The 14,283-nt window shown below is 50.7% G+C and overlaps 1 protein-coding gene across 3 annotated transcripts in view; it reads left to right on the top strand.

Moving 5' to 3' along the window:
• The window catches only part of EGFR (epidermal growth factor receptor), a 209,687-nt gene that overhangs the window by 182,250 nt on the left and 13,154 nt on the right, over positions 1–14,283 (top strand). For all 3 annotated transcript variants that reach the window (XM_036910343.2, XM_036910342.2, XM_057505312.1), the window contains exons 17-20: positions 1,338–1,479; positions 2,168–2,290; positions 2,883–2,981; positions 8,049–8,234. In XM_036910343.2, the coding sequence (XP_036766238.2) occupies positions 1,338–1,479; positions 2,168–2,290; positions 2,883–2,981; positions 8,049–8,234 (550 nt within the window). The remainder of the gene's footprint in view (positions 1–1,337; positions 1,480–2,167; positions 2,291–2,882; positions 2,982–8,048; positions 8,235–14,283) is intronic.

Raw genomic sequence — 14,283 nt, 5'->3', positions numbered from 1 at the left:
CCAAAATACATAATGAGCTGATGCCTCTCAACAAACAAAAGCAAATAATCTGATTTAAAAATGGACAGAGAATCTGAACAGACAGTTCTCCAATGAAGAAATTCAGATGGTCAACAGACACATGAAAAGATGCTCCACATTGCTTGTCATCAGAGAAATGCAAATTAAAATCACAATGAGATATCACCTCACACCAGTAAGGATGGCCACCATCCAAAAGACAAACAACAACAAATGTTGGCGAGGTTGTGGAGAAATGGGAACCCTCCTACACTGCTGGTGGGAATGTAAACTAGTTCAACCATTGTGGAAAGCAGTATGGAGATTCCTCATAAAGCTCAAAATCGAAATACCATTTCACCCGTGAATTCCACTTATAGGAATTTACCCTTAGAATGCAGCAGCCGAGTTTGAAAAAGACAGATGCACCCCTATGTTTATTGCAGCACTATTTACAATAGGCAAGAAATGGAAGCAACCTAAGGGTCCATCAGTAGATGAATGGAGAAAGAAGTTGTGGTACATATACACAATAGAATACCATTTAGCCATAAGAAGAAAACAAATCGTACCATTTGCAACAACATGGATGGAGCTAGAGAGTATTATACTCAGTGAAATAAGCCAGGCAGAGAAAGACAGTACCAAATGATTTCACTCATCTGTGGAGTATAAGAACAAAGAAAAAACTGAAGGAACAAAACACCAGCAGAATCACAGAACCCAAGAATGGACTAACAGTTACCAAAGGGAAAGGGAGTGGGGAGGATGGGTGGGAAGGGAGGGTTAAGGGGGGAGAATTATGATTTGCATGTATAATGTGGGGGGAGGCATGGGGAGGACTGTGCAACACAAAGAAGACAAGTAGTGATTCTACAGCATCTTACTACACTGATGGACAGTGACTGTAATGGGGTATATGGGGGGACTTGGTGATGGGGGGAGTCTAATAAACATAATGTTCCTCATGTAATTTTAGATTAATGATACCAAAATAAAAAAATTTTTTTAACTCAAAATAAAATATACAGATATATATATATATAGATATATATGTAAAACCATCATATGGAGAGGGCCAAGTGATGCCTCAGTTTTCAAAAGGCGAAAAAACTGGGGCACAGGGAGCTCTTATACTCAAGAAGGTTGGAATCCCCACCCTAAACCTCTCAGATGATCTGCTTTCCTTTCTCACTTTAGAAGCTGCACCAGTTCCACTTCCTGAAATAGTTTTAAATGATACACATGTATCAAAATATGCAGAAAATTCATAAAATGCCAGTGTAATGAAATCTGTCAGCAGACTCGCTCTCTTATGTGTCTCCACCTCACTCCAGGCCCAGGATCCCCTCCATCGCCACCGGGATTGTGGGCGGCCTCCTGCTGGCTGTGGTGGTAGCCCTTGGGGTGGGCCTCTTCCTGCGTAGGCGCCACATTGTCCGCAAGCGCACGCTGCGAAGGCTGCTGCAGGAAAGGGAGGTGAGTGCAGCCCACCACACCCCGTAGAGGAGCAAGCAATCTCCCAAAGACCTGGCCTTACAAACTCTGTACTTTAAATACCAAATTGTATTTTTATGCTTCATTTCTTGTGATGGTTAAATCGTAAGTACTCTCTGATGTCCAGTGACAAGGAGTAACATTCGGGGACATCGGTGCATGAGGTGTGGGTGCCTTGGTGTCAGTCACTCGACACAGCGAAGTGGGTGGCAGGTGGCATCCTTATCAAGGGCAGTGCCCGGGTTCCCGTGAAGGCCCTGAGGCTGGCATTACCCCCGACACTGGGGCCACTTGAGCGGGTCCTCAGCCAGCATCTCTGTGTCCAGCAGTGTGTCAGAAGCCACGGCCCCGGAGGAGGCTCAGACCAGCTCGCAGCATCCCGGGCTGTGTGTTGGAGCCCAGCAGGCTACAGAATGACCACCGTATAAACCTCTCCCCAAAACGCCTCAGTCCACCTGACTGGCCTGCAAACAGAAGTAGACACTGCATGTATTGGCCCGGTGCTGTTGTTCAAGGACACCTGTCTCAGGCAGTCCCTGGCCTACCATGTCCTTTATGACGGTCTTTCGAGCAGCTGTCAGCTTCCCCTGGTGCTGAAGTGGCCCCGTGGCTGGGTGGGGCCCTCCTCTGCGGGCGCTGACTTGAGCCCAGCTCCTCCTGTGTCTCACAGCTCGTTGAGCCTCTAACGCCCAGCGGAGAAGCGCCCAACCAGGCTCTCTTGAGGATCTTAAAGGAAACGGAATTCAAGAAGATCAAGGTGCTGGGCTCCGGAGCATTCGGCACAGTGTACAAGGTGAGGTGGCTGGAGGGGGCTCACGTTCTGGCCGCGCCAGCCGGGGCCCTTGGCTGCCGTGTTTCCCATTGTCGTCTACTCCTTGTGTCGCTGAGGGGAATTCCCGTGCTTCCTCCAAGTTGTTCACGAGGAAATCTTTCATATTCAAGGGGATGAATAAGTGGCCCTGTGAGGCCTGTGCGCAGGGGAAGATGTTTCCCAGCAGTGCGGTAGCCTTTGAGGAGGGTGGGCAGGGCAGATGGAGTCTGGGGAGAGTTGCCTCTCACTGGGTGGCAGCTTCCAAATAAAGCCCAGTCAGAAGAGCTTCCTGTAGTGAGGTTTTTCTAGATCCCTTTGCATCAAGTCTGTCTGAGGTTGGCACAGACCGGCATCTCAGAATTTTGAATGAAATGCTCCACGCTGGTTTTATAACGGTCTCCACTTAGGGTTTCTATCTAACTTCTGGGATTCATGGAACATGTCGTGAGTGGGAGTGGGACTCGACGGCCCTGCTCTTGGGGACAGTGTCACGAAGAGAGTCCATCCAGCTGTGAGTCAGCATATGGCACAGTGTGACACTGCCGGTTACTGTCTTCCTCCCTCTCTGTCACAGGGACTCTGGATCCCAGAAGGCGAGAAGGTTAAAATTCCTGTGGCTATCAAGGAATTAAGAGAAGCCACGTCTCCAAAAGCCAACAAGGAAATTCTTGATGTAAGTTTCTGTCTTGTTCTCTAATTATCCATAGGCCTGGACATCAGAAGCTCCCTTTTCTAGTGTCTGACAGCACTTTGCTCTGTTTTAGAAATTTTTCATCAGCACATTCTAAATGCTCGCTTCTCATGTAGCTGTACATGTGTTTTTATCCTTGTAGCTGTAGATGGTGTAATTTCCTCCCAGGCTTCTCTCATAGAGAAGGCTCATCCCTTCCATTCTGTTCTCTCCCAAGAGGACAGGAACTTACCATCCCTGGTCATCTGCCGGGGGCCAGAGTCATGCCTGGTTCTTTTACACACACGGTTGCTGTGAATGCTCCTCATGGTCTGTGGTGTAGGCACTGTGCTCAGTGGTTTTGGATGAAGAAATGGAGGCCTAAAGAAACTTGCTCAGGTTACGTGGCTTGAGTAGCATTCCAGTCCATTGTTATTTCTGACTCTGATGCTCATGTTCATGTGGCTCCACCAGGTTATCTTTGAAATGGCTTTTTAAAGATGCCTAGGATTAACAATGTAAAGCTCTATAAACTCTGGCAACTGTTGCCCACCTGCGTTTTTTCTCAAAATAATTTAAATGTTATTTCCAGTGTCTGCTGACTCTTAGTTTATTCAGTAGGTCTTTGGAATGCTCCACAAGAATGTTTTTCTGTTTTTGCTTTCGGTTGTGTTGCACTCTGTCCATCCTCACTAGCCAGTGAGAGGGCTATACCCTCCTAGAAAGGGGCTGGCTGAAGAGGGGCCTCCTGGAATTTGGCAGAGTCCACATCAAGGAGATGCTCAGGAAGATCCGGAGTCTCGCTGACACCACTGGCCTCTGCCGGTGTGGTTGAGGCGAACTCTTGCTCTGTCGCAGGGCAGAGCTGGTGAGAGGAAGAGAAGGGACTCAGCAGCAGGGTAAGGAAATAGTGGAGAAGAAAAGTGACTGCCTTTGTTGCCTCCAAAATCTAGAGAATTTGGTATTTTACAGCCAAGGACAAAAGTCAGATGCAACATGCCCCAGTCTTATATCTAACCCACAGACAGATGTTATGCAAAGCAAACATGGGCCTTTTAAAAGTACATTTAGACACAGTGAACTTCCCAGTGTAAAACGTTGTCCCCCTCAGTTTTCTCCTGAAACAGATACTTGTGGGGAAACTTGGCTCAAGTGAGGAAATTCCTCTCACTATAGTAGAGAAATTCCCACTCTGGTACACTTCTCAGTGAAATAGGATATATTAATTCAGTGTAACAGAAAATCCCACCCATTGAAGATAAAAGTATCAGAAAAAAGTATCTTTCATTTTCATGGTGTAAGATAATATGAAGTCCTATTAATGCAATGTCCACTTCTGTTAATATAAGCACAAGAAATAGAGCAGACCAGTGATTTATGAAGTCTCTTCACTTACGACCTCCAGCTCCTCACATGTACTGGTAAAAGGAAAATCTTGTAGAATTTGCTTCCTTAATTCATGTTTTACTCATTCAAGACTTTCTAACAAATTTCACAAAATACACCCAAAATGTAAATTTCAACAACATTTACAATGTAGAGTAAAGCTGATTTTTGAAGACAGGAGCTGTTTTTAGGGCAAGAAAGTAGTGTTCAGGGAAAGGGGCCCCTAGGACCTTAGTGGGGGGGTCTGCTTTGTGGGTGGAGAAGGAGTGGGAGGTAAAGTAAAAGGCTGGAAGGGTTTAACAGTTTAAAAGTCCCTGTTTGCGTCTTGCTCTTCCTTGCTCCTGCTCTCCTTTTCCCCCTCCATCTGTTTGAAGTTTCGTTTCTTTCAGGTTTTTGACCAGTTCTATTGACAATATAGTTGACATGCACCACCATGTAAATTTAAGGCTCACAGGGTGGCGGTTTTCCTCCACTGCCCCTGCTTGAGGTTCTCTTCTATCCCACCCATCAGGACAGGTCCAGCACCACATGGTCACCCCTGGTTTAGGTTCTTGAGGTGGGTTAGTTAAGTGGTACAGGTTCAAAATTGTAGGGGCACCTATGCTTCATTTTAAGGTTAGCTCTGTGCATAGCTTGAAGGAGTGTAAAGTCTAGTGGCGTCCTTTTCCCCACTTCTTAACATGAAACATTTCACAGATGAGGGAGACGTGCAAAGAGGAGGCCACCAAAAATCGTATCAGCAATTGGGACAAAATAATGGACTTGCAAGGTCACCAAGCCTCAGAGCACCTCTGCCACGTGATTCAGACAACGGCCTTCGGAGTCGCTGAGCCAGGCTCTGCCTGCCAGTGTGTGCCTGACTGGGGCGGCCAGCTGGGAGATTGTGTGGAATGCCAAGCATTCTTGCGGAAGGTCACACTGCACCTTTGAGGTTCCAAGATAAACAGCCCAAAACAAAGCTCACTCTGACTTCTGCGCACACTGAGCAAGACCTGCAACCAGACAGCATCCCCATTGTGCCTGGGGGTGGGCGGAAGTGATGACTGTTGCTCTATCAGATTTTAATAGGATGGGGGATCTGGCAGGGCTCCAGGCTCTGTGTGGCCCAACACCCACACCCTGGGCTCTGTTCCCCGATTCCCTGGTCCGGGTCAGCTCCTTGGGTCCCACAACAGATGGGCTGCTCCGATTGCCCCGGTTTGCAGATTCTCTCCCCTCTGAAATGATTACAGTATGCCTCCAAATCTTAACCAGATCTTGAGAAAATAGGAACAGCCAGAGGATTTCTTTGGTGTTATGGTTGTACGGTTTCCCAGACCTGGGGGAGAGATGTGATGTTAGCTTTTCTGGCAATCACATGGCCTATTAATTTTTCCATAGACTTCCCAGTTTAAATTTAGGGCAGGCAATGGAAAGGGAATGCAAAACAGATTTATGTGTGTGCCGTCTGCATGTTCTAAGGTCTGGGGTTTTCCGGGCGGGCGCTCAGCAAGGCGCCTCGGAAGACTGGCCCAGGGTGGACAGATGCACTTGGGCCCCGCTCAGCTGCGCAGTGTGGTGTCAGCCTGCCACTCACTTCATTGGGCCTCGATTTCTCCTCAAGACATACACTTGCAGGCTCTTTCCAGCAAAAACTGCTTATATCTAGTGTGTCTCAAAGATTAGGGGCTGTTGGAATGTCCATAAGGATTAAACATCTGCTCTGTAATGTTGTGATATTATGTTTACAAGATGAAAGAACAGAAAGACTAACTCTAATGCAAGTGGAGAGCCTGACCCTCAGTGAAGCACCCAGGCTAGGCTCTGTGGCAGTCATTCAAGGCTGTAGGGCTTCCTTGTTAGTGGAAGAGGCACAGTCCCTGGTTTGCTTTGCATTTCTGGCTGTGTATGATTTCAGGGTAGTTCAGCTCTGACATTTTGGAGGCCATCCCTGCCTAGATGAGCATCAGGCACCAGGATATTGAGGCAATAAGTAGGCAGTGTTTGTCAATAAGATACAGTGCCAAAGAGCTGAGCATGTCTGATCTGAGTATGAAGTCCTTTCCTCAGCTGGTGGGGATGATGTGTTTTCAAATCACGCGGACGTTTAAGAACAGATTATGCTGATGCAGCAAAGCACTTGGACTCAGGTGGGCAGTGGGGAGTTAAACAGCTCTCTGGGCCCCACCTCTCAGTACTGCACCCAGTAGGCCTGGGGTGGGGCCCAAGAATTTGCCCCTCTAGCAAGTTCCCAGCCAGTCCGAGCCTACTGGAAAACTGCAGTGGTCAGGAGACTTAGCTTGACTGATCGGGGAGCAAGGAGGTGGAGGGCCTTTCTAGACAAGGGCCCCGTGGGCGTGGGTGAGTGCCCAGGGGAGGCCTGGGGTGGGGAAGGCCTACCATGTGCCTGGGGCTTCCCAGAGCAGGGAGGCCAGGGGAGGGCTGACAGCCAGAGCTGCAGTGGGTGATCAAGTTCGTGTTTGGGAATATGTTTGGGTGCCCCAACTTTCTGCTCTGTCACCTGTCCCCTCTGACTCCTGCAGGGCTTACGGCCGGCCCAGCCTGACCCCAAGTCCACACCCCAACCACTGGGTAGAGAAGTCCAAGGAACTCTGAACTTTCTCTTGCAGGCCCTGTGGCCCTTTCACATCTGAATAAAAGGTCACCACCCTTCGTAATTTAAAGGGAAAGAGACAGAATTTATGGATAGAAACTGAGGACTCCCTGATCCTCAGTCAGACAGAAGAGAGGCCCCATTGTGGACACAGGTGTGAGTAAAATCAGCCTCCTCCACTCAAGAACAGCAGAAGGGCGGAACTCTGGCCCAAGGGCCTGGTCTGCGCCAGGGCCCTGCTGGGGCAGCCGGCTGGCTCAGGGGAGAGCAGAGCAGCACAGCTTTCCCACCCCGGGCATGAGACAAGGGTGACGCTGACCACCTCTCTCCAGAAGCCAAACCAGGGCAGCGACGGTCTGTGGTCAGTGGAGATGCGCTGCTCTCTGACCACTTGAAAGCCCAACCAGGACACTGAAGGGGTTTCTCAGACCCCGCTCTGCAGAGGTGCTCCCAGGACCGCGGCGGTGCTGAGGCCCTCCCTCGTTGCCCGCACAGCCGTCAGAAGCAGACATGCTCTGTTGCCAAGTGCCGGCTCCTTCCATAGTCCTGCTGGCTCTTGAGCCCTGCGTGGGAGCTCTTAGGGCTGCACCTCTGCAGTACCTATGCAGAGGGTTATGAGTTAGTGCACACGTCATCATCAGGGCCAGGGGCCCAGACGTGCCTTCCCTCTGGCCCCGCCAGCACATCTGCAGCCTAGAGGCTGAGGCCGTCGTAATGAGGACATCAGCAGTGCCCAAACTTGAAGACATCAGGCCCCATTTTCATCTGACATTTTGTTCCCAGTGAATGCTTCCCTGCCCCTGTGAAAGGGACCCTGCCTTCAGAGGGGCCATCGCACAGCCCAGAAGGTGACAGGCCCCACATCAGAGGGGCCATCCTGCACGGACCTGGCTGTAACACAGCCTGGCAGGTGGCGGGCCCCTTCAGTGTCCATTGCACTAGGTGTTTCATGGGCTGCCTTGTTCCCTGCAAGTATATATTTTGAAACTCAAAATGCTATCCATGCTTTCTTTTACCTGGAAGGGATCTGCCTGCCTCCTGGCCATGGTGGGTAGCGTTCCTGCCGCCATCCTGTCCTCTTGTCCCCACAGGAAGCCTACGTGATGGCCAGTGTGGACAATCCTCATGTGTGCCGCCTCCTGGGCATCTGCCTGACTTCCACTGTGCAGCTCATCACACAACTCATGCCCTTCGGCTGCCTCCTGGACTATGTCCGCGAGCACAAGGACAACGTTGGCTCCCAGTACCTGCTCAACTGGTGTGTGCAGATTGCAAAGGTAAAGAAGGGCCCTGCCCAGAGGGGCGTGGCAGGTATGGTGGTATTCCCACTAAGCAGGCCACAGCCAGCTTCCTCGCGTCTCCCTCACCCCCTGGGATGGCAGGATCACGAGAGCCCCAAAGGAAAGCAACAAGGAGGAAAATAAAGACACCTGGAAAATGGACAATTAGGTTCTCCATCCTGGGATGGCTGAGTGTGCTAGGGGGTGTGTACGTGTGTGTGCCCACAAACACACAACATACACTTTTCTTCCCTTTGGATTCAGCTGAGTTGATTGTCTTTTGTGTCCAATCAGTGCCTGTCCTACTGCACATGGAAAATCTAATTATTCTGTTATGTTTGCACAGTTTTCTCTTTAAGTCTTGGTATGGTTTGATGTTAGTTAATGGTTGTTAGCATTCTTCCTCTGCTATTCTGTGTTTAATCCTGCGGTGATTTGTAGCAGAGGAGGAGATCTGGCTTCCACTTGGTCAGGACTCAGCGAGAGGCAAGCAAACCCCTCCAGGAGGTGGACTCAGGTGACCGTGTGGCTGTGTGGCTGAGCAGGTGTGGGTTCAAGGTCTGGCATGCAGGTTAGAGGACAGACAGGGGAACAAAGGCTGCTGCCCTTGGTGTGCATTTCACCCTCGCAGTGAGCTTGACCCAGCTCCAGGTGGGGCTGCAAGGAGGTCCCACCTGTGTGCTGAGGACAGAAGCAGAGCCATGAGCCAGGTATTTAGCTGTTCTGACAGCCACAAAAGAACTTTGACTTTCATCTCAGACCTCTCCTCTTGATCCCAGTACTGCGTCGGTTATACTCAGTTGAAGTTAAGGAATTTGTGAGCAGGTCCCCTCTCTGGGCCTCCACCAGTCATTGCCCCTCACCTCCCTCAGATAACAGGGTGGTGTTCAGGGGGTGCCTGGGACCACCACGTCATCCACCAGGCCCCATCCAGCTCCCAGATGCTCACAGCAGCCCTGGTTGACAGTGGCAGTGGGTCCCACAGAATCACTCCTGGGTGCTCTGGGCTTGCTCACTCAGCTCCCCGCAATGTGGAAAGTGACTTATAACACAAGTAAAGGCATATTTGGGTCACTGCTGTGCTGGTTGCTGCCCAGGACACCACAAGACTGGTGGTTGCTAGGAGCAGTGATACTGGGATGAGTCAGGTCCCATTCTGAAACTGGGGTCTCTGGCCAGGTCTGCTAAGTGGAAGGCCACCTCCCGGGACACCCGGCAGCAGCATGCCCCATCGTGGATTTCTCAGCTACAGCCCCTGGAGGCTCCCAGTACCCGGAAGTGGGGACTCTCCTTCCCTGGTGCTCCTGTCACTCCCGCGGCCATCTCCCCAGTCACAGAATGGAGGGGGCAGGCCATCGTCAGTTGGTAATGGGCCAGGAAGGGGCTGTGTGCTCAGATGCTGTGGTATCTGTGACTGCAGGAGCTTCCTGGGGTGCCTACAACCCATCGCACAAACCTGCTGGCTTACACAAAAGGGACTTCTGTCTCACACCAAGGGGTCCAGAGTCCCAACTCAAGGTGTCAGAGGGCCGTGCCCCCGCGGCCCCTTGCTAGCTTCCCCAGCTCTGGTGGCCCTGCTGCAGCCTGCATCTGCATCCCCTCATGGCCGCCTTCCCCTGCCAAACCCAGCCACCCTCACCTTCCTCTCTGCTTAAAGGACACAGTCTTCAGTAACCCAGGAGTCTTCATCTCAGGGCCTTTAACTAATTAGCTCTGCAAAAGCCTACATCCAAGCAGGTCACATTCTGAGGCTCCAGGGAGACATGCAGCAGCTGGCCGGGGGAGCGGGCAGTTAGCCCCGAGTCAGTTTGGCTCAGTACAGAATTATTTGTAAGGCCTACTCATGTCTTGATGCCTGAACCCGAAATCATTCCCAGCTCTCCTCCCTGGGTGTAAGGCAGGAAAGCAAAGGGGGCTTCCCTTATCCCCCAGGCTGTCTATCACCCCTCCTGCCTTCCTTCTCAGCTCATAGTGCCCCCTGGGAGGTCTGCTTTATTCCCTTGTTCTCGAGCTTGCGCCCACCCCCCAACAGCTGGCAGATGAGCCGTGTGAGAGCAGGGTCCCGGCTGCATCTCCCCCCACCCCGGGGATCCAGAGCTCTGCACACCTGGGCCAGCTTCTCCTGCTGGGTCCATAACTCCCAGGTTACAGGGGCCAGAGATTTACCGTTTCTTCTCTAACCATTTCATGTTCCCTCACAGCTTCCCCAAAGTGGCACTTCAGATGGTGGGGCATGTAGCCTGGGCAAGTTTAGCCCAGTACCAAACTGGACCTATGATTCTGGTGGACTGTAGACTCAAAGCTGAGTTCTGGCATTTATTAGCTATGTGACTTGGGCAAGTGGCTCAGTCTTTCTGTGCCGGAAAAGGGATTCTGTCCTGTGTCTTCCTGGGTGGTGGAGATGACCCAAAGCCCCTTCCACCAGTCCCAGCACGCACCCAGAGCTCACTCAACACCCCCTTCATCCATTTCACCCCCCATACTTCATTCAATTAGACTGATTAATGACTAAAAGCTATTCTCTTAACCTAGTTCTGCATCAACGTCCATTTCTTAGGGCAGCACCTGTCTTCCCATGTCTTCCCATGTCCCTAAGTGCTCCCTTCTCCTTGGTGATCTTATGTTCAAACCTGTGTGATCCCTGCTGTCTGCATAAATGGAGGTTTATTTGACCCTAAAAATCAGCCTACACATGTGATAGACAAACAACAAAACCAAAATCTGGCAGGACTCCCCATGAGGAAGAATTCAGTTTTGCCTGGGTTCTGTTTGAGTGTGAGTTACCAGAGTTCCTGAGTTGAGTTTCCAGGCCTAGATGTCCCCAGACGCCTCTCTATTACTCAGAGTTACAACCTGTTTTGCAAATCCACTGTTACGTCCATTGTACTCTGTTCAGCTTTCCACATTGTGCTGTTAGCTCTCTGTGGTAGGTTAGCTACCTTATTCCTTTCTGAATAGCTGTAGTGATGGAGGGAAAGGAAATAATGATTTCCTCATTTATAAAGAGAGAAATTTGCCTTTGGGTTAGTGACTCTTCATCTGAATATTAAACACTTTTCTTCATAAAAGTTAGAAGTGAAACTACCCACAAACACTTAGTGGCTGACCAGACACTAACTCCTGGCATTTTCAAAGTGGGATTTATAGACTTACTCGGTGTCCTGCATTGATTCACAAAGGCAGGGACTGGCTTGGGAAGTTTTCTAAATATTGGTGGAGAGCTGGTCACTGTTATGCAAGTTTATTGTCCTGGCTAAACTGCTAAGAAGATAAATAAAATTATATTACCGGACTAAAGGAAGAAAAAAGGAGTAGTCTAGGGAGGAAGTCAGAATGGAGTCAGGAGGGAAGTGAGCTACACCCACTTGCCATACGTGGGGAAGAGGGCCTCTGTTCTAAGGTCTCAGGAGCTTGTGGAGACATCACCTGCTCCCCCATCACAAAGGCCATTGTTTCCTAAAGTCCTGGCATCTGAGGAGGACAGTAACTTGCTTGCTTCAGAAAACATATCTTTCTGGCTACCTCAGCCAGCTAATCAATCTCAAAGTGTATCAGATGTCACAGTATCATCATAAAGTGTTCTTATCCAAAGATGCTATTATCAGTTCAGTTTGAAAAACACTGCTACTGTGCTCACTACCCCCTTAGGTCATCCAGCCCAGTGTACATTATCTCAGAGTCCTGCAGCAAATCATGCTGTCTGGACTGTGACTAATCTAACATTTTCCCAAACCTTTAGGACAACAGAGCTTTCTTATCACCTAACCCAGATTAAGATCTCACAGAACTGAGCTTCAGACAAAAGGTATAAATTTAGAATCCTTGAGACCAGGTCCCCATGAGACTGCAGACAGCTGGCAGGGGGGAGAAAGGGGCTCTGAGAAGGAAGCTGACTTAAGGGCATCCTTCTCTGACCACAACTTTGTATGCACCAAGCTACACTTAGTTCAGTCTGTGAGATATAACTTAGTAAACATAGACTTCCAAGAAAATGCAGTTCAAACGATCCATTTTTTAAGTATGTGGGGTACTTAGTTTGACTAAGTCCATCGGGAAAGCAGGGCCTTGAACCACTAGGAGAGGAGGCAAGGAGGGCCGTGCCTCTGTGGTTGGCACGTTGGGTGGAGCAGGAGGTGGTCGTCCCTCACTGATGCAGCCAGAACATTCTGGCCTCCCGTGTTCAGTTCCAGAGCTGTGCTGTGACACTCATGTCAACAAGTTGTACTGTGGCCATCACAGAGGAGCAGGGATGTCATGCAGAAAAATTAGGCTGATTGGAGGTAGAAAAGGAGCTGTAATCCATTGTTCTGAGCTGGCTGCCATGGAGAGGGCACTCTGACTGCCCGGGGAGGCCAGATGCCCCGTGTCCCGTCTGCAGCCCTGTGGGCTCCGGCCCCAGTGCCCAGACCTGCTCCCTCGTTCCCCTGGCTGCTATGTGCTCCCCAGGTTCATAAAGGTGCAGCCCCCACCCCACTGACCGCAGCCCAAGGGTAGTGGCCCTTTGTTCCCATCCACAGCGGGCAACTGAAGAGCTGCTCCGTCTTCAGAGCACACAGATAACACCTCACAGCAGGACCTCAGTGGGAAAGTGACAGAACGAAACAGCACACCCAATCGTCAGGTAGCTCAGTGACATGGATTTTTAAAATTTATTCGTGTTGGTCCACAGATTATAGTTGACAGTAGGTCATTAAAAGCTGTTAGAGCACATTCACCCACTTTTAGACTTTTCTCTTAGTTATTGCTTGAGCATTTATCTGCCAGTGTTAGGTACCCTGTGAAATACATATAAAACAAAATTTCTCATCTCCCCAAACTTACAAACAAGGCAGGAACAGATTCACAGACAGCTAACACCTCGGTGCAGAGCTCACAGAATGGCGGGCCCCCCTGTCCTCCTGTCGGTGCAGCAGGAACCGAGTGGTCGGATCAGGCATGAGGGTGCAAGAGGGAGTCCAGGAGGTGGGCTCAGCCTGCGGCCCAGCACTGGGTACTGCCAGCTGCCTGGAGCCTCAAAAGCCCTGTGCTGTGAGTGTGAATGAGAGGCCCCACCTGTCCTGGCAGGCATCTGAGGGGTGAGAGGCGGCCAGGGCACAGGGCTGAGAGCACAGAGCAGGCTCCATGCTGAGAGAGGCTGGTAGCCAAGCAGGAACTGCGGGGGAGGCAGGGCCCAGCCAGCCAGGCCAAGAAGACAGCCTCATCGTGAAAGCAGAAGGCGCCACTCCAGAGGTATTCACCATCAGACCTTTTGGAAAGTGTAACAGCAATCTAAGCAAGACATGATGGCATGGCAGCCTAATTCAAGGTCACTGCAGAAGGGATGGAGAGGAGGGGATGGTTTTGCATTTCGGAGGAAGTGATGACAGTCGCCCGTGGAGGACTCTCTCTGGGCAACCTAAGTGCTCTAGAAGGATTAACTCATGTAACCCTCTGAGCAGCCCACCTTACATATGGGGAAACTGAGGCATGTGGTATTTAAGTAACTTGCTAAGAGCTCAAGCTGGTAAGTACAAATTAGCATTTGACCCCAGGCAGCCTGGCTCCCAAGTCCGTCCTCCCCATCGGCACCTGACATCACGCCTCAGAGCAGAGCCCACAGGACGGTGGGCCTCCCTGTCCTCCTGTCCCCACACTGTGGACATGGCACCACACAATCTGCCAGGAATAGGACATTCTGACACTTTTCTGCCTCCTTGAGGGCAGGAGCTCAGTGTTGGGCAAGCCACACAGTAACCTTACTCTGCCAGTGCCACCCCCTCACCTCTGTCTTCCTGCCCTCTGCCATTTCTGTGTTCTCTGAGGCCCGCCCGGACGTCCCCCCATGGGGGTTTATGGACAGAACAGAAATGGATCCCATTGCAGCTTCTCACTGTGGGCTCCTCCCAAGAGTTGTAGGGTGCTGCAGCCCGTGGGCAACTGGAGCCTGTAAATGTCAAGCCCAGCCACCCCTGGCTGCCTTCTTCCCACGCTGAACCAGAAGGTCTTGGGTTCCTGTGTGACATAGAGCCCTGTGCCCCCCTTCTCTACTTTGAGGTTCCAGGCCAGC

This window comes from Manis pentadactyla, chromosome 7 (assembly GCF_030020395.1).
Source record: "Manis pentadactyla isolate mManPen7 chromosome 7, mManPen7.hap1, whole genome shotgun sequence".
Classification (NCBI taxonomy): domain Eukaryota; kingdom Metazoa; phylum Chordata; class Mammalia; order Pholidota; family Manidae; genus Manis; species Manis pentadactyla.
This window is presented reverse-complemented; position numbering and strand designations above follow the sequence as displayed.